Raw genomic sequence first — 19927 nt, forward strand, 5'->3', positions numbered from 1 at the left:
GACTTGAGCGGTAACGCTACAGACGCCGGGAATGATTGGGTCCATCACTCCCTCTGTCTACCCTTCCAGAGACTTCTCTCACATCCCACCCTCTCTCCTGACATCTCCCCAGCACCACTCAAGTTCCCCATGTCTCCCACTCCCAAGGGTTGGGGAAAGCCTCTCCTGGTCCATCCTGGCCGTGTTCCTGGACATTAGCTCGTTGCCTTGTTGGTACAGAAGACAGCACTTGGAAGTCTCGCGCTTGGCCGGAGTTGCTCCCGCAGAGCAGAGAACAGTGCTTACAACAAGGTTGAGGTTTAATGCCCCCCTCCCACCCCGATGTAGAGAATCCGGGCCAAGGAGAGGATAGGGTGTAGGATTTCCCATACCATCCCTCTGCCCTGCTGAGACGCACCCTGGCCTGTAGACGGCTCAGGGGAAGTGGGTTTATTGTCTAAGAGGCCATCAGGGTATCAGTTCTGCCGGTGTATATGCCCTGCTCAAACAGTTACACAGACGGCTCGTCATGTATAGCTCTTGCTGTCAGTTATTCTTTGGGGGTTTGACAGCCTAGGAAATAGCTGGCACCATAATTAAGCATAAAGACAGTAGCACGACTTGAACGTACAGTTCTCAGCCTCTGGACCAGGCCTGTTGAGAGCTTCCTCTGCACGTCTTTCTCAGCCGACTTGTTACAGGCAGCGTAGTGGTGCGCAGAAGGGGTCTGGGCTAAGCCTAGCACCTTGGCCATGGTGAGGCCTCGGGCGCGCCTCACATCTCTGTAGGCCTGGATTTCTTCGGCTGTGGGGCTACAGGTCCTCTGAGGCTTGTTTTAGTTTGAATACCCTTTGATTTCGTGGCTTTCCAGGTCGGAAGATGGTGTGCTCCGAACCTGTGCCCCCTTCCCCACCATGAAGTCAGTTCTGCCTCTCTACTCCCTCCTGGGGTCCCAACGCAGTATGGCAAAAAGAAAGCACGAGATGCTTTTGACCGGGAAGAACTGGGACACGGAAAGTGGCGGTGTTGGCGCCATTCCCGGGATTTGGAGCGCCACCATCACAGCAGACTATACTGTCCTTGCTCTGTGGCTTTCTTTCCTCATTTTTCTTCTCCATGTTCCCAGAAGAGCTGTCCCGCACTACATTCTCTCCTAGCTTCTACCTGGTGCCTCCTTCTAGCAAGTTCAATGAACGACCCCTACTTTTCAACTCTCAGTGCTTCACTTTGGAAAACTGACACCCTGTGATTTCAGCAAAGGCCGCAGTGGTGCCCAGTGTGGGCTCCCAAGGTGGTAACTTATTAGTCCTTCATGGAGCACACCTGCAGGACCGAGATGGCAGGGCCACGAGCTCCGTCCTGCCTCGGCACATTCCACCATGGGCTAGTCTTGCTTCGCCACCATTAGACTCCAGTACCATTAGATTCCCCCGTCCCCCATCACTGTATTCCCTTTTCAGGTTCCTTGGTGTCCATTCTTACCCACCAGAGAAGTTCTAATCATGTTGAACTTCAAAAAGGATAGAGTCTTCCCTTTCTTCCTAGGAGGTGCCTTGGATCCTACAGAACTTTCTCTACTTCTTTGTCTACTAGAAGTTTTACATGCTAAGGATTATTAGGAGAGGCATCCTTCCTTGGGTTATAAAAGGTCTATACTCACCAGGACCACAGTGTCTATCTGCCTCCGATCAACTACCTAAGAGGGAGAAGCCATTCATGCGCGTCAACAGCCAGCAGACTCCCATCCCCAGCAGCTTTTTCTAGAGTCCCATCCCACCTGTGTCTCTGCCTCCTTTCCTATCTTCCCCTCCCCCTCCCTTTTCTTCCTCCCCCTCCTCCCTCCTCCCCCACCTTTTCTTCTTCCTCCTCTTCTCCAACCCTATCTCTTATTATATGCGTACTAATAATGGTAAAGAAAGGAGTCCATCATGCTCACATGCCTAGATTTTAAGTCATAAAAGGATTTGACCTTTACTGTCACCCATTCTCTTGATGACATATGTCTAGAAATCCTAATTCATAAAACATAAAAATGGGAGAAACAGTGATTTCTAGCCATTATTCCTGCCCAACATAAAATCCACAGGCAGTGAAATTGCTAAGTGAGTTCAATACATTCCTTCGTTGTTGGGTATCGGAATGAAGGAAGTTGTTTTTCATGAGAAAGAGAAATCTAGGGCTCCATTTACTTCTCTGAATTCACTTCTCTGAATTTAAGAACATGTTGACTTTCACATCTGAAAACCACTTCAGGGTCACTTCTTGTGCCAGAAATGACACCAGTTAGAAATCTAATGCATCAAGCAAGTTACAGAATTCTCTGTGAGGTGATTTTCGTCTTGAATGGATTGCCGTGTTCAGGTCTCCTGTGAGGACATTTGCAAACTGCCCACCACCTTCAGGGCAATGAGGCCGTTGCCTGAACATGCTGGGCGGTGGCCAGAAATAGGTAACCTGATGGCCTTCTTGGTGGTTTTCATTAGGGTAAACAGTTTTCATCATTGTTACAGATTATGTGCAAAAGTGAGAGGAACTTAGGCAAACCACTAAAAATTGTTCTGTGCAAGACATAACATAGCAAAGTAAATATAGCACAATTAAAGTATGTTTTCTTTCAAAGCCGTGAGTCTAGGTAGCTATAGCTTAAGAGGGACAGAAATGGTGTAAGGGAGGGCTTTGAAGCAAGATGCCTGGGTCCTTATCCTGGCTCTAAGATTTAGCCCTGTGACCTACATCTCTCTGGGCCATCTTGGGTTACTGTGAGAATTTATGAGCCTAAAATATTGATAGAAAGAGAAACACCAAAGTTATATTTTGTGTGTAAACATAGAGCCACAGGTGACTTTTGATTTCCCTACTCAAGGTAATTTCCTAAATGTTCTTCAGTAAACATGTATTGCTTCCAAATGAAAAAAAGAAAAAGACATGTACCCAGTATTTCCCAATTTATTCTGGTAATAAATGATTCCTACCTTTATATCATAGGGCTCTGTTAAAGTTCTAATAATAGAATTCTATTTTGTTAGTCATTAGTAGAAGGTATTATTCATCCATTTGTCCATCCATCCATTCATTCTAGAACTACAGTGCTAAGAGATGCCAAGACAGACCCTTGTAGGTTTCTGCCTCCATGAGTTCACAGTCTTGCCCGGGAAGGGGGTGGGCAGGCTGGATAAGAAAACAGACTTGTATGACAGAGCATGATGAGTGCCTAAATAAAAATGCTGTAAGAACATGCCAGGGAAGGGCGCCTAACTCGGATTCAGGGGAGTGAAGAAAGCGAGGACGGGCTTCTCCTGAAGGGAGGCCACGGTCAGCAGAGCAAGGAGAGAGAGAGCCAGCCAGGACAAGCTTTGGGGTGGCTGGTGGGGGAAGTGGCAGGCAGGCGGGGAGAAAGCTGGTTGGTGAGAGAAAGTTGGGTGCCGTAAGAATGTGCAAAAAGGTTAGTCAGGTGTGGAGGTGGGAGCTTCTCCAAGAAGAGGCCCAGGGAATAAACAGTGACAAGGTCATGAAGGGTCATGGGAGACATCCGGTGGCCATTGAGCCTCATCTTGAGAATGATAGGGAACTTCTGAAGAGTCTTGTAAACGAGTCACGTTTCAGTTTTGCACTCTGGCTGAGTGGAGTGGAGGTTGGCCAACCAGAGTAGACACTCTTGTAGTCCTCTGGAAGGGAGGAGCATGGCGGCAGGGAGGACGGAGGCTGTGGAAGGCTTGGGGAGATGTCCTCTCCAGGGACAGTCAGTAGGACTGGAGGGAGCAAGGAAGATAACAGAATCCAAATTGCCCCTCAGGCACTCAGATGTGCGTCCCCCACAGGGAAGAGGAAACACACTTGAGGTAACATTCAGATGACGTATTGACACGTCTCTGAAGAGCCACTCATCCCAAAGCAAAAGAACGCAGCCTTGTTCTTGATTCCTCTTCAAGTAAGATTATCATGAGGAGGCTTTTCTATAACTAAACCATAGGAAGATGCTCCAAGATCCTTTCTGTTTGTCTTTAAAATTGTTCTTGTGCCCTTGATAAAGCTATGGGGTGATTTCATACTGCAGGTGAAATCCTGAGTGCTCATTAGCTCAACACCAAAAGATGCCATAGAAGGAAGGGAGCTTGGTCTCCGCACCAAATTCAGTAATGACCTTGGGCAGGGCTGAGGTTGTGTGGATGTGCGAGACCCCGGGATGGACGACGGACATGTGGCCCAGGAGAGAGGGTTGCCAGCACTACCTAAAAGCTACGTGCAGAAATGCTCCAGAAGAATCAGGTTGGAGACAGAAGGAGGCAATGACACTTTTAGAAATTCAGTGGTGACCCTCTGCTCCTCAGCTGTTACCATCAACGGCTGAATGCCTACTAGAGCGGCCTTTGACCCAGAAAGCTGGGTCTGTCTGTCTTAGATACTACTTTTTTTATATATATTACCACTGCTACCACTGCTGTGCAATCTGATTGCACGTTTTCCTATAGATAAGTACCCTCTTCGACGTCCCTTTACAGTCTTTTGTCAGTCTAAATTTATCCGTGGCAGCTCTCAATATGGCAGCTGTCCCAATATCTTCGTTCCTTGATTCATTCAGCAAACATTTAGTGAGCACTTACCCTGTGTCAGGCATTGTGCTGGGCACTGGACACAAACATCAAAAAGCCATTATTGCTTCCCTCCAAGGTGCCACCCAACCCATTGTGAGGCTTTCTTGGTGAGGCCCGGGAAACTCTGTACCTGTGACTAGGCTCTGTTCCGCTCAGATTTGTCCTTCAAGGGTCATGCCCAAACTTCCCAAAAGCTTCCCCTAATGTCACCAGTCTATGGAATTCATCTTTTTTCTAACCATGTTTTGGTATCAAATAATGTGCTGCTGGGCTGTGACTCACTTCATTGTGTATTTGTTACCTTCTGAACTGGATTGTGGGTTCTGGGCGGGAAGGTTGTATTAGGCAGGGTTCTCCAGAGATACAATCAATGGGAGATATAAGGAATTTCCTATAAGGAATTGGTTGGGTGTTTATGGTGGCCGGCAGGTGCCAAGATTAGCAGTTGGCAATCTGAACACTCAGGAGAGCCTATGGTGTGGTTCCAACTCAAAGACAAAGACCCATGTACCTAGTGAAACAAGAGTTTCCCCTTACAGGGAAAGGGGAGGGAGTGCCTTTTTGTTCTTTTTAGACCTTCAACTGATTGGATGAGGCCCACCCACATTCGGGAGAGTGATCTACTTGACTCATTCTACCATTTCAAATGTTAGTCTCATCCAAAAACACCCTCCCAGACATGCCCCAAATAATGTTTGACCAAATATCTGGGCATCTCGTGGCCCAGGCAAGTTGACACATAAAATTAGCCATCACAAGGGTCTACCAGTGTTTTCCATCTCTTTAGCAGCACCCCCACGTTACGCACCGTGGGCTTGGTATCCAGTCTCGCCCTCAAGGAGCAAGCCCGCGCTCGGTCATGGTCTCCTGGAAGCTGCCAATGCTTGGGAATTCGGGCGACCTCAGTCTGCAGGCTGCGCACGGGCCATGGGGCAATGGGAGGAAGAGTATCTCTGGGGGAAAAGACGCTCTGAATTAAAGAGCCCGATACACCATCCAAAAGAGTCATCCCGGCAGAGAGGAAAGGATCTGGGGTCAAGACAGTAGGACAAAACCCAGACCAGAGGGAGGCAATTCAAAGCAAAACGTAGGAGCTGGAGGCAGGAGAAATCCCCTGATCTGGGAAGGGTAGGAGACGCTTCTCCTGCCGGCTCTAAACTCTTCCCCGTGACAAGGGGGCCCGAGGGTCCCCAGGACTTGCGGGGAGGAGGCACCAACGGGCATCTGATGTGCTGCAGGACGTGGCAGGTGGCTCCTGATGACCGCTCTCCTTGCTGAGAGCCTGTTTAGGGGGCCAAGTCATGGAGGGGTCCCAGCCCCTCTTCTGCAAGCTGATGGGGACGGTCAGGGGGTGCCAGACAGAGAAGTGGGGGCCCGAAGCAGGGAGGAGGATGTGTGTGGAGCCGGCAGTCAGTTCCCTCATTTGAGAACAGTCTGTATGGAGCCTGTCAGACCCCGTATTCTGTACTCTGTGGAATCCAGCAGGGGAGAAAGCAAAGCCTTACTCTCAGAGAGCTCACCCTTCAGAGGGTGAGGGGTGCCTGGGGGGCTCAGCTGGTTAAGTATCCCACTTCGGCTCAGGTCATGATCTCGTGGTTCATGAGTTCAAGCCCCAAGTTGGGCTCTGTGCAGACAGCTTAGAGCCTGGAGCCTGCTTTGGATTCTGTGTCTCCCTCTCTCTCTCTGCCCCTCCCATGCTCATCCTCTGTCTTTCAAAAATAAATAAACATCAAAAGAAATAAAATTAAATTAAGCACACTGGAGGAAATCACATGGCCCCTCTGGGCTTCTGTATCTTAAAAAAATTATATATATATAATGTATATATATTATATACATATATATGTATATGCACACATATTTTATACATATATGTATATGCACACACACACACAACACACACACACACACACACACACACACACACACACAATGGAATATTACTCAGCCACCAAAAAGAAATCAAGGGGCACCTGGGTGGCTCAGTCAGTTAAGTGTTTAAGTGTTTGACTCTCGATTTTGGCTTGGGTCATGATCTTACAGTCATGAGATCGAGCCCCACATTGGATTCTTCACTGAGCACGAAGCCTGCTTAAGATTCTCTCTCTCTCTCTCTCTCTCTCTCTCTCTCTCTCTCTCTCCCTCCCTCCCTCCCTCCCTCCCTCTCTTTCTCCCTCCCTCCCCCCACTCTGCCTCTCTCCTCTGCTTATGCCTTCTCTCGCTTTCTAAAAAAAAATGAAATCTTGCCATTTGCAGTGATGTGGATGGAGCTACGGTGTATTATGCTACGTGAAGTAAGTAGAGAAAGACACATACCATATGATTTCACTTACATGTGGAACTTAAGAAACAAAACAGATGAACATTTGGGAAAAAGGAAAAAAGGAAAAAAGAGAGAGAGAAACAAACCATAAGAGACTCTTCACAATAGAGAGCAAACTGAGGACTGATGGAGGGAGGGAGATGGGGACTGGGCTAGATGGATGATGGTCATTAAGGAGGACACTTGTTATGATGAGCACTGACTGTTGTCTGTCAGCGATGAATCACTGCACTCTACTTCTGAAACCAATATTGCACCGTATGTTAACTAATTAGAATTTAAATTAAAAATTAAAAAAACCCAAACAAACAGAAGATGTCTAGACTGGGAACCCAGAAGCTGACCCTAGGACGAGGCTCCAGGTACAAGCAGCTGATTCAGGAGGAAAGGAACCCCTGGCAGGCGGTGTGGGGAGCAGGAAGGAAGGGAAACGGCCAATAGACTATGTGAGACAGTCAGACATTGCTGCCTGCGACCGACCCGAAGCTTTGTCCTGCTGGGAGGCTGGGTGCTGGTGTAAAACACACCCCTCAGATGGGTTCCTCTGAGGTACCTGGTGGCTGGGGCTCTTATGCACCGCCTCCCCATCAGTCATTGGTTGAGGGCTGCTCCCAGGGCATTTCCAGTCTACTCAGCAAGATGCAAAGGACTCCAGAGACAAGAGAAAGCCTTCAGGCCACAATAAGCAGATCTGAAAATTCAAAGGAGTGGTCTTGGCCAGTGGTAAGGGGGGGGGGGGGCTGTGGAGTACATTAACATATTAGCGGAGGCACTGGAGTGGTTTCGAAATGGGGCTGGCTTTTTCTGTGCATAATGGTGACTCTTCCTCAGTTAAGATAGTTGGAAGAACAGGACCAAGACAGGCACAATTTTAATGTTCCTGCAATTATATTTTGGAATAGAACAGGATGATTGATACCAGGTTTCATGGGTTTTGTGTTTCAAAACATTCGACTGAAGTCTGCATTTTGAATTATTTTGTGAAATGACATTTACATGATGGAGAACGGAACAATGAATTCTTAAAAAGTAGGGACGAGTAACACAGAGAACAAAGGCTAGTAACCATAAATTTTCACTTTGTGGACTTCCTTGTCATCACATTCCCTCTGTTTGTTGTAGTAGTAGAAAGTATTGTCCCTTCTCTGAAGTTTCTTCACGTATCCGGTCTCTGGCCAGCGATCTACCTGCACAACAGAAACCAGAAGACAAACACTGTGACGCTGGCTTTATTTTGATACAGTATTTTACTGTCAAATAGTTAGCAGTATACTTCACCTCCAAGAGTTAAAGCATAAAGTTAAATCTAAAAATACGTGATTTCTCAAGACAGTATTATACACACCTCAGACACATCATAAGTTGCATCCCTTTACTGCAAAACAACTAATCGGGTGCTTCTCTCTAGATCCCAATTTCTAGATTTAAATTTCTACTCAGTGGCCAAGATGAAACATTCAAAATACTCTAAACTTTATTTTTCTTAGGTTTACAAGTTATCTCAGACATTACTACGTCCTGACTTCTAAAAGTAATGCCTGAGGAGGAGATTAGGCTCAGGCTCCACTCTGGTGCTGGACATTGACAGCACAGCAATGTCGAATGGAAGCAGCCAGATTCTTGGTACCGCAGGGTGCATATGCATTCCTCACGTCCACCTCACAAGTTCAGCTTGAAACCCATTTTTTAATAGAAATTTGAGGTCATGATTTTGATTTTCACCTTTCTTACCACCCCTCCCCACTATTCTTTCTCAGATGCCATATTGGCTTGCTTACTTTGTCATTTGGCTTGACCTAATTGGGACATCTTTCTCCGCTTCCTCTCCAAATTCACGTTCTGCTTTCTCGATTGGGTCAGTGCATTGCAGTCATTGTTTGTATGTTTCTTCTGGATTCTGTAAGATCTACTCTATCATTGTCAAAACCTGATTATTCAGGCGTTGTGGTTTAGATTATCAAACCCTCTTCTTCATCGCCATCTCTACAGGCAGCTCATCACTTCTCATTGGCCCCACCCATAAGTCACATGTTTCCATTGGAATAGGAAAACATCATGAATACAAAGGAATGCCTGCCTTTATTTTCTAGTTGTGCATTTTCATTTTCTTCTGTTGTCTCATTGATTTAAGAATTAGCAAAAATAGGTAGCAGCATAGCTGATAAACCTTGGCGGACTTTCTGACATACAGTATAGGAAAAAAAATCAATGCTTCCTATTACTAGGTAAAGCTTGTTTTTCATAGCCTCCATTGTCCCCAGCAGAGAAAGGAGGGTGTTCTCAAGACGTCATTATAACTCTCTTCCTCTTGGGGCCAGGAGCAGGTTATGTTTCACTTACTAGGTTCCCCAAAACCATCTCATTCAGTTAAGAAATAGCCACTGTATATGGGATGAGCCTCCAAACAGCTCTGCTGGTTCTGTGCTCATCAACCTCTAGTCATTTTAAATACTCCTTTGGTATTTTATAATTTTTTCTTCTTGGCCTTGATGATTCCCATTCAGCCTAGGAAAGCTTCACTTTTGTGACTAGAACAGAGTGGCATGGTCCTCAGGACTAGCTAGGGAGGTCAATAAGCTCTAATAGCGTATGTGTCCCAAAAGGACATGTGCTTCAGGTGAGGAAAGAGAACTCTGCTCAAATTCTTCAGACCTCCGTATGCTGGTAGAGACATGCCAATCGAGGCAAGCCTTCAGTTACCATCCTGTCCGACCTTCAAGGTCTTCTGCAAATGTCTCTAGGGACATGGAACCATTTTGGAGGATTGTCCCCCAAAGGAAGCGATTTTGTCTTCCTCGAAATTCTTGTGCTTCCTTTTTAAAGGTATGCATATTCTGACTTGCATAAAGTTTGACTGTTCTTGTCATTTTTAATCTTCGACTCCAAGATTATAAGAATAATAAAAGCCATAATTCATTAAACACTTAGCATTCATTCACTCAACAAATTATTAAGCCCTACAATGTCAGGCACTTCAAACACATGATTTCATTTAATACCTGCGACTGTTTCCTAAAGAGGGCCCTGCCGTCACCATTCTACTGTTGAGCTCAGCCAAGTTGAGAACCTTGTTCAGGATTACCCAGCTTATGAGACATAGAGCCCGGATGCAGACCCTGGACAGATAGATTCCAAATCTGGTTCTCTTCCTACTAGCCGACTCCATTTCTTAAGGTCGGGTGCTCACTTCTATTGTTATTTCCTAAAGCAGCTGGCACAGAAATCTGCACATGGTAGTGACATGCCGCGCCAGAACGTGCCACTTTGGCATCTGATTGTTTTGAGTTAAAATCACAACCGGTGCACGAAGGACACTCTGAGTCTCCTCTCTGTCTCTCTGAAAGCAGGAATAAATCTCCCGTGTGACAGCTACCCTCCCTGCACCCGGAGGTAGACAGGCCTCCTTATCCCCACAGACAGAGAATTCAGGGCCAACAGGGCAATGTAAACAAATTCGGCTTAGTTTCCCCACTAATCAGTACTCAAGCCCGTTACTTTGTCTTGTTAGTTCTCCACGTATTTATCAATTCTTTGTCTTAAAAGGTATATAAACAGCCTGCTTTGGTCACTTTTTGGGTCTCATATCTCTGGGGCCCTCATACGTATGAAATTAGATGAAATTTATTTTTTCTCCTGTTAATCTGTCTTGTGTCAATTTAATGATTAGACCAGCGAAAAGAACAAAGAGGATCCGGGTGAAATGTTCTCCTTCCCGACAGTTTGTATGCAATAAATATATACTAAAGTGAAATGCAAGACCTCTTCAAAATTGGCAAGTCACACAGTGAATAGGTGTGTTCTTCCCTACATCACACATCCCCCTCTCACTTCGTGGGACTTCCCCTTCAAGGATGTTCTTCGTGTTCTCTTAAATCTGATTTTATCTCAATCACAACATTATTGAGGTGGGAATGTGATGCACAACCAAAGTCAGGAGTCAAATAGTTTTTTTGTCACCTATAATCTCCATAATAAACAGAATCTAGCCTCTTCATAACTCGTGGTAAAAACAAAACAAAACAAAACAAAAAACCCCTGAAACAAATAATAATTACACAACAAACTGAATATCTGGTAATAGAATTACCCGAGTAAGGGGAAAAGATGCTAGTTTTGTGGATTACAGGAATGATTCATTTAGCGGAGCATGGTTGCTCAATAAGAGGTGGAAAGTTCTTAATGTTCCTATGCTGAGGGACCACCTCTGCCTCCAGTCTGCCTGAAAATCACTCCTCTGGGCCTCAATCTCCTCGTCAGTAAAATGAGAGAATTGGAGTAGGCCTCCCTTTTAGTTATTCTCTGGTTCTTTGTTTGATTTTAATACTTTTCACTAAATATTTAAAATTCAGGTTTAGCTAGAAGTCTTACCGTGGAAACTTGTTTCACTTGTTTATATTCAGTTTCATCCCGATATCCTGCTTGTTGAAACCTGTACAGATTTTCTATCTCTTCTGACCATTTTTTGGCACGACTTACTGATTTTGGTTTCGCGTGAGAACTAGCCATGGCTACAGAAGTCTTATTAGCAATTATTTCTGAAAGATGTTTAAAACAACATTAACAGAGCACAACCGTGACAACTTTGAAAGTCCCTTTAAGAATGAACAAAAGTAGAATTTTTAAAAAAAAAATTGGAAAGTGGAGAATCCCACTAGGTATGTCAAATTCTAAGCATTCCATTCTAAGACTGAGAAGGATTCATGCTCTACTTTGGAAAAAAAATAAATCCTGAAAGATACATAGAGAACTGCTTTTATTTCTTCATCAAATAAAACCGCATTCAGAGTGTGATGTGCTAAAGGCTCTATACTAATTCAGGTGTTCTAGGCAATAGTTTACAACATTTCTGAAGTCACACTCTCATTTTTAACTACTCAGTAGGTTGTCAAAATATCTCACCACTGTTCCATTTGATTATATTCAAAACTGAATCTCCCACTTTTTCTTTCTCCTGAAAAGGGAAGGTAAGATCAATCTTCTTACTGTCTTCTTATTCTTCTTGCTGGGAAGCAGTGGTTTTTTTTTTTTTTTTTTGCATGTCTTCACTACTTGGAGACATCCCAGTCACTCTAGTCCATTCGCTCAGGTGGTCACTGGGCCCCTGCTCCTGCGACAGCCTGATGTGAAAAGACAGACGAATACAAAGTCCGTGAAAGCTGTATGACTAGGATACTGAGATCATTGATTTTACAACAAAATAAGCAGTCACCAATAGCTTTTGAAGTTCAAACATTCAACTCTAGTGCATGTAATTGTCTATTCACCAAACTTCTATAGTCAGTTTTTCAAAGACATAATCTTTTCTTTTTAATTTTTTTTAAGTTTATTTATTTTTGAGAGAGGGAGTGAGCAGGGAGGGGCAGAGAGAGAGGGAGACACAGAATCTGAAGCAGGCTTGAACTCAAGAACTGTGGGACTTGAACTCAAGAACTGTGAGATCATGACCTGAACCGAAGTCGGACGCTTAACCAACTGAGCCACCCAGGCGCCCCAAGACATAATCTTCTTTAAAATTTTTAAAAAATGTTTGTTTATTTTTGAGAGAGAGATAGAGCATAAGAGGGGGAGGGGCAGAGAGAATGAGGGACACACAGAGTCTGAAGCAGGCTCCAGGTTCCGAGCTGTTGGCACAAAGCCTGAGGTGGGTCTTGAACTCGCGAACCATGAGATCATGACTTGAGCTGAAGTCAGACGCTTAACCGACTGAGCCACCCAGGCGGCCCTTTCAAAGACATAATCTTGCATTTGTTTTCCCAGTGTCATCTTATTACCAAAATGCATCAGTTAACTGAAATAAAGTGCCCAGAATTTCCACCAGGATTCCTTGAATTCATTCTTCTATTAAAATATGTTTCCATTGGCTGAAATACATTCAGATTGGGCCTCATAAAGTAGGTGCCATTCTTATTTTTTGAACTTTTTCAATTGCAATGACAAATACTCACTGCAGTAGTTCCCCCTTACCTATGGCTTCGCTCTCTGCAGTCAAACGGTCTGGAAGCAGAGGGTCCTCATTCTGACGCAATGTCAGATCAGTGGTAGCCTAGCGCTACATCCCAATGCCTGTGTCGTTCACCTTGCTTCATCTCATTATATAGGCAGTTTATCTTACATTATCACAAAAAAGGGTACAGGAAAATATGTTTTGACAGGCCACATTCACATGCTTTTTTAAAAGTATTTTTTAACGTATATTTTTATTTTTGAGAGAGAGAGAGAGAGAGACAGAGTGTGAGTGGGGCAGGGGCAGAGAGAGAGACAGACACAGAATCTGAAGTAGGCTCCAGGCTCCGAACTGTCAGCACAGAGCCCAACGTGAGGCTAGAACTCACAAACCGCGAGATCATGACCTGGGCTGAAGTCGGATACTTAACCGACTGAGCCACCCAGGCGTCCCTCACATAACTTTTTAAAATATATTGTAATAATTGTTCGACTTTATTATTATTTATCTCTTACCATGCCTAGTTTACAAACTGAACTGTATCACAGATGTGTATGTACAGGAAAATAACAGAATATACAAGGTTTGGTATTATCTTTGGTTTCCAGCATCCACTGGGGCGTCTGGGAATGTATCTCCCAGATACGTGAATAAGGGGGTGGGGAACTACTGTGTGTTGACAAAGTCAAGAAATACATTAAAGTCCAAAAAAAGAAAAGTCAAAATAATCATCACATCAATTAGAAGTGTCCATCCTTAACATCGGTGAGTATCATCCTAAGCATGAGTTGGAAGAACAGACTTTAAAAGTTTTATGAAAAAGAGTCTTATGGTAAATGTTCTTACAAGTATAACAAATTTAGCTCAGCCTGGATTCAACAGGGAGGGGAAAGTAGGAAATGGAAGTAAACTTGATGGAATCACTGAATTTCAGATAAGTATTTCCTCAATGTGAAAGATGTGGCCTAAAAATTTCCTCCTACTTAATAAAAATAGATTAATGGAGACTCTTAGGAGGCTAAGAGTCATTTGTTTGAACTCTGTATATCAATCATACACAAGTACCAACTGATTCTTCTATGAAAAATAAGCAAGTTTGTCCAATGCTTCTTCCTTCCTCCTGTAGATTCTTGTTGCATTCTTACTTAATATTCTAAAAGTTATGGCATTTACATTCTGTCCCGAGACCATAATTCTCACAGTTGTTTGGGCTTAGTTCCAGATTTAAAGGAATTAAAATGAAGTCCTTTGAGTTACACAGTTCACTCTGATGAAAGTAGCACCCACCCAAATGGATATATCAGGAGTCTTGTTTGGTTTTCTCCCAGCGTGCATTACCAACATGCCCACACCAGAGAAAATTAAGGGATTGTTAATACTGGACTTTTAAAAAACTTAGCCCTTCTTTATTCATTAGGTTTAGGTTCACGATGTATTTTAAGTCAATACTTCATTATGTTATTGTATGAATTTATGTAAAATTTGGAATACCCCACAAAACAGTAAGTGTGACATATTTCAAGGAAACATTTGCCCTTTGTTTCCATTCATTGTAATGGGAGGCTCACTGTTTTTTGCTGCACAGTACACTAGATATGACCAACAGTGAGTTGGACAGATGTGATACAGCCTGATAATCCATTAATATATATGACTATGTATAATCTTTTCTTCATACCAAAATGACACGAAGAAACAAAAGGAAAAAAGGTACAAATTCACCGTATAAAAATACTTTCACAATTAGCCATGTTTGTTACATGAATTTAGTGGCTGTATTATACTGCTTTTACAGATGAAGCACATTTTCTAAAAGTTGTGGCACAATCATACTTTGTTTTACCCCAAGGCATTTTGGCTTTACGCTTGGCTTTTTGATACATTACAAAACACTTTTATTTACTCGTATTCATTCAAAAAATAGTTTCTTGAATGTCATCTATGTAATCTTTTGTCACTTTAAAACAAAGCAATCATGTCAACTGTAAACAGAAAAATGCTTTCAATAGAAGAGGGGAAAATATGCTGCATTTGGTTGTACTGAAGAAGTAACCTTCCCCCACCCCCCACCCCAGTAGAAATATGCATCTTCTAGACATACTAGGCATTTCAAAACTTTGGTTTCCCACAGTAGCCAAAGGGAACATAAATGCATTTTCAGCATAATAGAAACCCCAGTGGCTCCTGAAACTATACTATCTAGTGGTGGTGCAAATCCCTCCTCTACCTTTTTGTCTCTCTTACTACTTTCTACTTATTAAAAAAACAGAATGAAACTAAAATTGGGAAAGATCAACTTACAATTTTTCGATTAAATATTTCAGTAATCCTTGGAAGTTCAGTGGTAATATTAATTCCGCTAGCAACATTCAACACTTTGAAATTTAGAGGTTTACTTCGCTGAGAATTGTGGCAAAAAAAATACTATAAAATAGATTTGATCTTCATAATACTAAGTTGTAGTTACAGAAACAGGAAATGGCAATGCCTGACTTTCTAGTTTTGTAAAAATTGAATTTTATTAGACACTATTAAGGTTTATACATGTATTTAAAAAAAAATCAGCTATATCAAATCCTGGATGATCTAAGGTTCTAATCTAATAGTAGAAGCCTTTGATGTACCAACCATCTTAAGCTCTCTATTTTTTTTTAAATATATGAAATTTATTGTCAAATTGGTTTCCATACAACACTCAGTGCTCATCCCAAAAGGTGCCCTCCTCAATGCCCCTCACCCACCCTCCCCTCCCTCCCACCCCCCATCAACCCTCAGTTTGTTCTCAGTTTTTAAGAGTCTCTTATGCTTTAGCTCTCTCCCACTCTAATCTCTCTCTCTTTTTTTTCCATCCCCTCCCCCATGGGTTCCTGTTAAGTTTCTCAGGATCCACATAAGAGTGAAAACATATGGTATCTGTCTTTCTCTGTATGACTTATTTCACTTAGCGTAACACTCTCCAGTTCCATCCATGTTGCTACAAAGGGCCAGATTTCATTCTTTCTCATTGCCACGTAGTATTCCATTGTGTATAGAAACCACAATTTCTTTATTAATTCATCAGTTGATGGACATTTAGGCTTAAGCTCTCTTCCAAGCAAAAGTCCTTTTCACTGCTTTTTCCGTTTAGTGGTATTAAAACCCCAAGAGCATTAGCATCCCAAATCTTCCATTTCTTTCCCTACTTTAATTTTTTCTGCTCTTAGACGCACCGTCGTAGGGCAAAGGAACCAATCAATAAACACCCCTAGGCTTGTTTCTGGAACCTTAAAAAGGTCTCATTAGAAGGTCTCTGACGGGGTGCCTCAGTCAGTTAAGTGTCTGACCCTAGCTCAGGTCATGATCTTGCTGTCGGTGAGTTCGAGCCCTACCTCCGGCTCTGACCACTCAGAGCGTGGAGCCTGCTTCGGATTCTGTCTCCTTCTCTCTCTGCCTCTCCCCTGTTCACACTGTCTCTCTCTCAAAAATAAACGTTAAAAAGTATTTAGAAGGGGGGCGCCTGGGTGGTGCAGTCGGTTAAGCGTCCGACTTCAGCCAGGTCACGATCTCGCGGTCCATGAGTTCGAGCCCCGCGTCGGGCTCTGGGCTGATGGCTCAGAGCCTGGAGCCTGTTTCCGATTCTGTGTCTCCCTCTCTCTCTGCCCCTCCCCCGCTCATGCTCTGTCTCTCTGTCCCAAAAATAAATAAAAAACTTTGAAAAAAATTAAAAAAAAATAAAAAAAATAAAAAGAATTTAGAAGGTTTCTGACGTCAGTTATGCCTCCCTTCCCTCCACTTTTGGGGGGGGTGGTCAGCTGAAAAAAATGGTTTCCCAAAAATGGCTTTGCAGTCTATGGTCTAGGCGGGCTAATCTGCATTTGTTCAGCGTAAAGCCACTCCTTTTGGGTTCCCCCCCCCCCCCCCCGCTGACCTGCCTTCTCCAGCCTCTCAAACCTTTCTTCTGCCAGAAATCACCAATTTTGTATGTAAGGTAAATGTGCTACATAAGGCTGGGACGGAGAAAGAATTATGGAAACAGGAGGTCAAATGACTGGTCCGCAGAACTCTGAAAGGAGACCCCAGAATAGCAGCCCCTCAAGCCCCAGAAAACGCGGGTCGGCTTGGAAGCTACTGGAAAATAAGATTCTAAAACTCAAGAAATATCAAATAAAGACCACTGCTATAAGGGAGAATACAAACGCCAGCAGCACAAATCTCAACCACCACAGGGCATGCCAGAGCGGAAGGGGCGGAGCCGAGGCTTCCGGGGCGGGGCCGGGACGGGAGCAGCGGAGGGGGCGGGCCCTTCGGGCCCCTCGGGACGGGTCCCCCCCCCCCCCCCCCCCCCCGCGCTGGGTAAGTCTCTCCGTGGTTACCCTCGCTTACCGACCTGGAGAGGCCGAGGCACCCCTCCCGGGAGCTCGCAGGAGAGCGTGGAGGTGCTCAGGATCCGCGGGCTGGTCAGCGAGAGGCCAACTGTCGGGGCCTCGGCGACCCTCGCGTCTCCTAGCAACGCGGAGCGCCGAGCTGCGGCCCCGCCCCCTGCGAGCGGGCCCTTGGGCGCAGGTGCGAGGGTTGGGCTGGGCTGGGCTGCGGACCCAGTTCGGAGAGTCACGGTTGACCCCAGGGTGCGAGGCTTGCAAGGGCTGAATCCCAGGCAGAGGTAAGGAGCCGAATGTGTTCTTTGCCTCTGCAGCCCCAGACGGAATTCCGTTGGCGATTTTGGTTCCTGATAGTAGATATGTCCTGTCTGTCTCATGCTTCTTTTCGTTTTGTTGAAATTAAATGAACTAACCAATTCACAGGGTAGAGCATGGTGCCTGACAATTAGTAAACCTACAAAAAACAACACCCGTAACTTAGATGATTTTTCTGTATCATTACCTTTATTCGTTTATTTAAAATACTGTCGATTTGCCTATAACTCCCAAATTTATTTCCTCAGCCCAGATCTCTTTTTCAATTCCAGACCTGTATACCCAGCCTATATTCAACATGCACTTGGTTATCCAAGACCCCCCTCCCCGCCCCCCCCCCAAGCACCCCATCCGCAACCTGCCCTTTCCACAGTCTTCCTCCTTCAGTAAATGGGTCCTAGAGTCCACTCTTTGCCTTGCCTTCTTTATCCGTCATTGTTGGCTTTTCTGTTCCCAGTGAGTCCAAGCCACCACCGTTTTCCCCCTACTCTGGTTATTGCGATAGTCCCCAATAGGTCTCTCTTGTCTCCCTTCGTCTATGCCCAAAGCAACAATCAGTGCAGTCCGTTTAAAACATCATTCAGATTTTGTCCTGCGATGGCTCCCCATCTTGCAAAGTAAAACCCAGCAAAACCTTACAAGATTCTCTCTTCCCTTGCTCTGGAGCCCTGGATCACTCCACTCTAGCCATGCTGACCTGGCAGTTCCTAGCCTAGCTTCCACACTGAGGCCTTAGTTGTGGCTTTTGCCTCTGCCTGGAATGGTCTTGCTCCATTTATCCCCTTGGCTGACTTCCTCTTCTTCAAGTTTTCCCAGCCCCATCTCTTTAGCTCACTCCTCCTATCATGCTCTCTATACCCCTTATTATGCTCTAGTGTTTCTTTTGTCCACAGCACTTATCACCACCTCATATACTGTTTAAATTGCTTTATTTCTTAATTTTATTGTTTATCTTCTGCAAGAATGTGATTTCCAGAAAGACAGAGATCTTGTTAACCAAATTGACTGAACTTCAGGTTTCTTAACTGTAAAGTGAAGACAAAACTGTACCTGATAGGGTAGTTTTGAGGATGACACAAGAAATATAAACCATTTAGGACAGCACCTGGGACTATATAGATGACAGATAATGATTTCCACTCGAACGTATACTGCATTGCTACATAGGTTTGTCTCTGCTTTGCTCACTGCGGTCTCTTTAATGTTCGGAATAGTCACCGGCACACAGTAACTGGTCGGGGACTGTTTGTTGAGTGAATAAATGATTCCACACCATTGGCGTATTGTGGCAGCTTCCTATGGAGATCCCCTGCCCCAGACTGCCTGAGTGCTCTTTCTAACTCAAATTGCTTTCACACTCAGAATCCCTTGGAGGGTGTGTTAAAATAGATTGCTGGAGAGTTCTAATTCAGCATATCTGGGCTACAGTAGAGATTTTGCATTTTTTTAAAGTTTCTTTAATGTTTATTTTTGAGAGAGACAGAGACAGAACTTGAGCGGGAGAGGGGCAGCAGAGAGGGAGACACAGAATCCGAAGCAGTCTCCAGGCTCTGAGCTGTCAGCACAGAGCCTGATGTGGGGCTCAAACCCACGGACCGGGAGATCATGACCTGAGCCGAAGTCGGATGCCCAACCAACTGAGCCACCCACATGCCCTGAGATTTTGCACTTTTTTAAACAACCTTAAGTAGGCTCCACCCCCAGCCTGGGACTTGAATTCACAACCCTGAGATCAACTGAGCCAGCCAGGCGCCCCATGATTTTACATTTCTAACAGGTTCCCAAATACTGTTGGTGATGCTCTTCCAGGGTCCATACTTGTTCTGATCTCACCTGTCACTCTCTTGTTTCAAACCACCCAGGCTTCTCAGTGCCACTCAAATTACACTCTTTGGTTTGGTCTGGTCCCTTCTTACCCAGTTTAGCCTTGACTTCCCTGTTAAGTCCCTATTATTTTATCCCTTTTGCCCCTAGTGCTTTGGTTAAAAGGAACTATTTGCAATTCCCAGACTGAATAAAAAGCTCATTGCTGACGAACAGACTTCAGCTGTTCTTGGGCCTGGAAGCTGAACTCAGGGTCACCTTGTTTGATAAGTTTTTCCGTAGCAAATTCCTTTCCATAATTGAGCTCTTCTGCTTGATGTCCACACCACATTCTGAGCACACTTCCATTAAAGCGCTTGTGAAACCTCTTGCATTTATTTCCATGAGTTTCTACTTCTCCCAGACTGTAAGCTCTTGTTCCATGGCTCATTCCTTTATGTACATCCGGTTCCAGCACAATGCCTGGCACTTAGTGGATGCTCAGTAGATAATAATAAAAGCTAATATTTATTGAGTACCCACCGTTTTCCAGGACTTTTCAGTGGACTTCCTTCCTTCCTTCCTTCCTTCCTTCCTTCCTTCCTTCCTTCCT

The 19927-nt window shown here is 44.5% G+C and overlaps 2 protein-coding genes across 8 annotated transcripts in view; one reads left to right on the top strand and one right to left on the bottom strand.

Annotated features, from left to right (window-relative positions):
- Positions 1–19927, top strand: part of DCLRE1C (DNA cross-link repair 1C) — a 77593-nt gene that overhangs the window by 4047 nt on the left and 53619 nt on the right. For 2 of the 4 annotated variants that reach the window (XM_040451340.1, XM_040451349.1), the window contains exon 1: positions 17374–17477. The exons of 1 other annotated variant lie outside the window; for it this stretch is intronic. The gene's annotated coding sequence lies outside the window, so the exon portion shown is untranslated. Of the gene's footprint in view, positions 1–17105; positions 17171–17373; positions 17478–19927 lie in introns of those variants that run through there. One more of the 4 variants, XM_040451342.1, reaches the window with a different exon arrangement.
- MEIG1 (meiosis/spermiogenesis associated 1) lies at positions 7748–17330 on the bottom strand. Of its 4 annotated transcripts, none has more exons than XM_040451367.1 (4): positions 16207–16251; positions 11794–12011; positions 11263–11429; positions 7748–8081 (listed from the first exon to the last, which is right to left on the bottom strand). In XM_040451367.1, exons 3-4 carry the CDS (start codon positions 11398–11400, stop codon positions 7953–7955), a joined length of 267 nt encoding a protein of 88 aa, XP_040307301.1. In that variant the 5' UTR covers positions 11401–11429; positions 11794–12011; positions 16207–16251; the 3' UTR covers positions 7748–7952. The 4 variants fall into 4 exon arrangements, 2 of the variants coding, with proteins under 2 accessions (XP_040307301.1, XP_040307300.1); XM_040451366.1 differs by lacking the exon at positions 16207–16251 and adding an exon at positions 17205–17330 and having other exon boundaries at positions 7760–8081; XR_005783414.1 differs by lacking the exons at positions 11263–11429; positions 16207–16251 and adding an exon at positions 17205–17324 and having other exon boundaries at positions 8033–8081.

Source organism: Herpailurus yagouaroundi, unplaced genomic scaffold (genome assembly GCF_014898765.1).
Source record: "Herpailurus yagouaroundi ecotype Mexico unplaced genomic scaffold, PumYag 203, whole genome shotgun sequence".
Taxonomy (NCBI): Eukaryota; Metazoa; Chordata; class Mammalia; order Carnivora; family Felidae; genus Herpailurus; species Herpailurus yagouaroundi.

Bases quoted from the DNA above. Each gene is read 5' to 3' on its own strand.
- MEIG1 (XM_040451367.1), bottom strand. From the start codon at position 11,400: ATGGCTAGTTCTCACGCGAAACCAAAATCAGTAAGTCGTGCCAAAAAA. The intron at 8,082-11,262 runs GTAAGACTTCTA...TCTGTTGTGCAG, and splicing joins AAGTGAAACAAGTTTCCACG to GTAGATCGCTGGCCAGAGAC.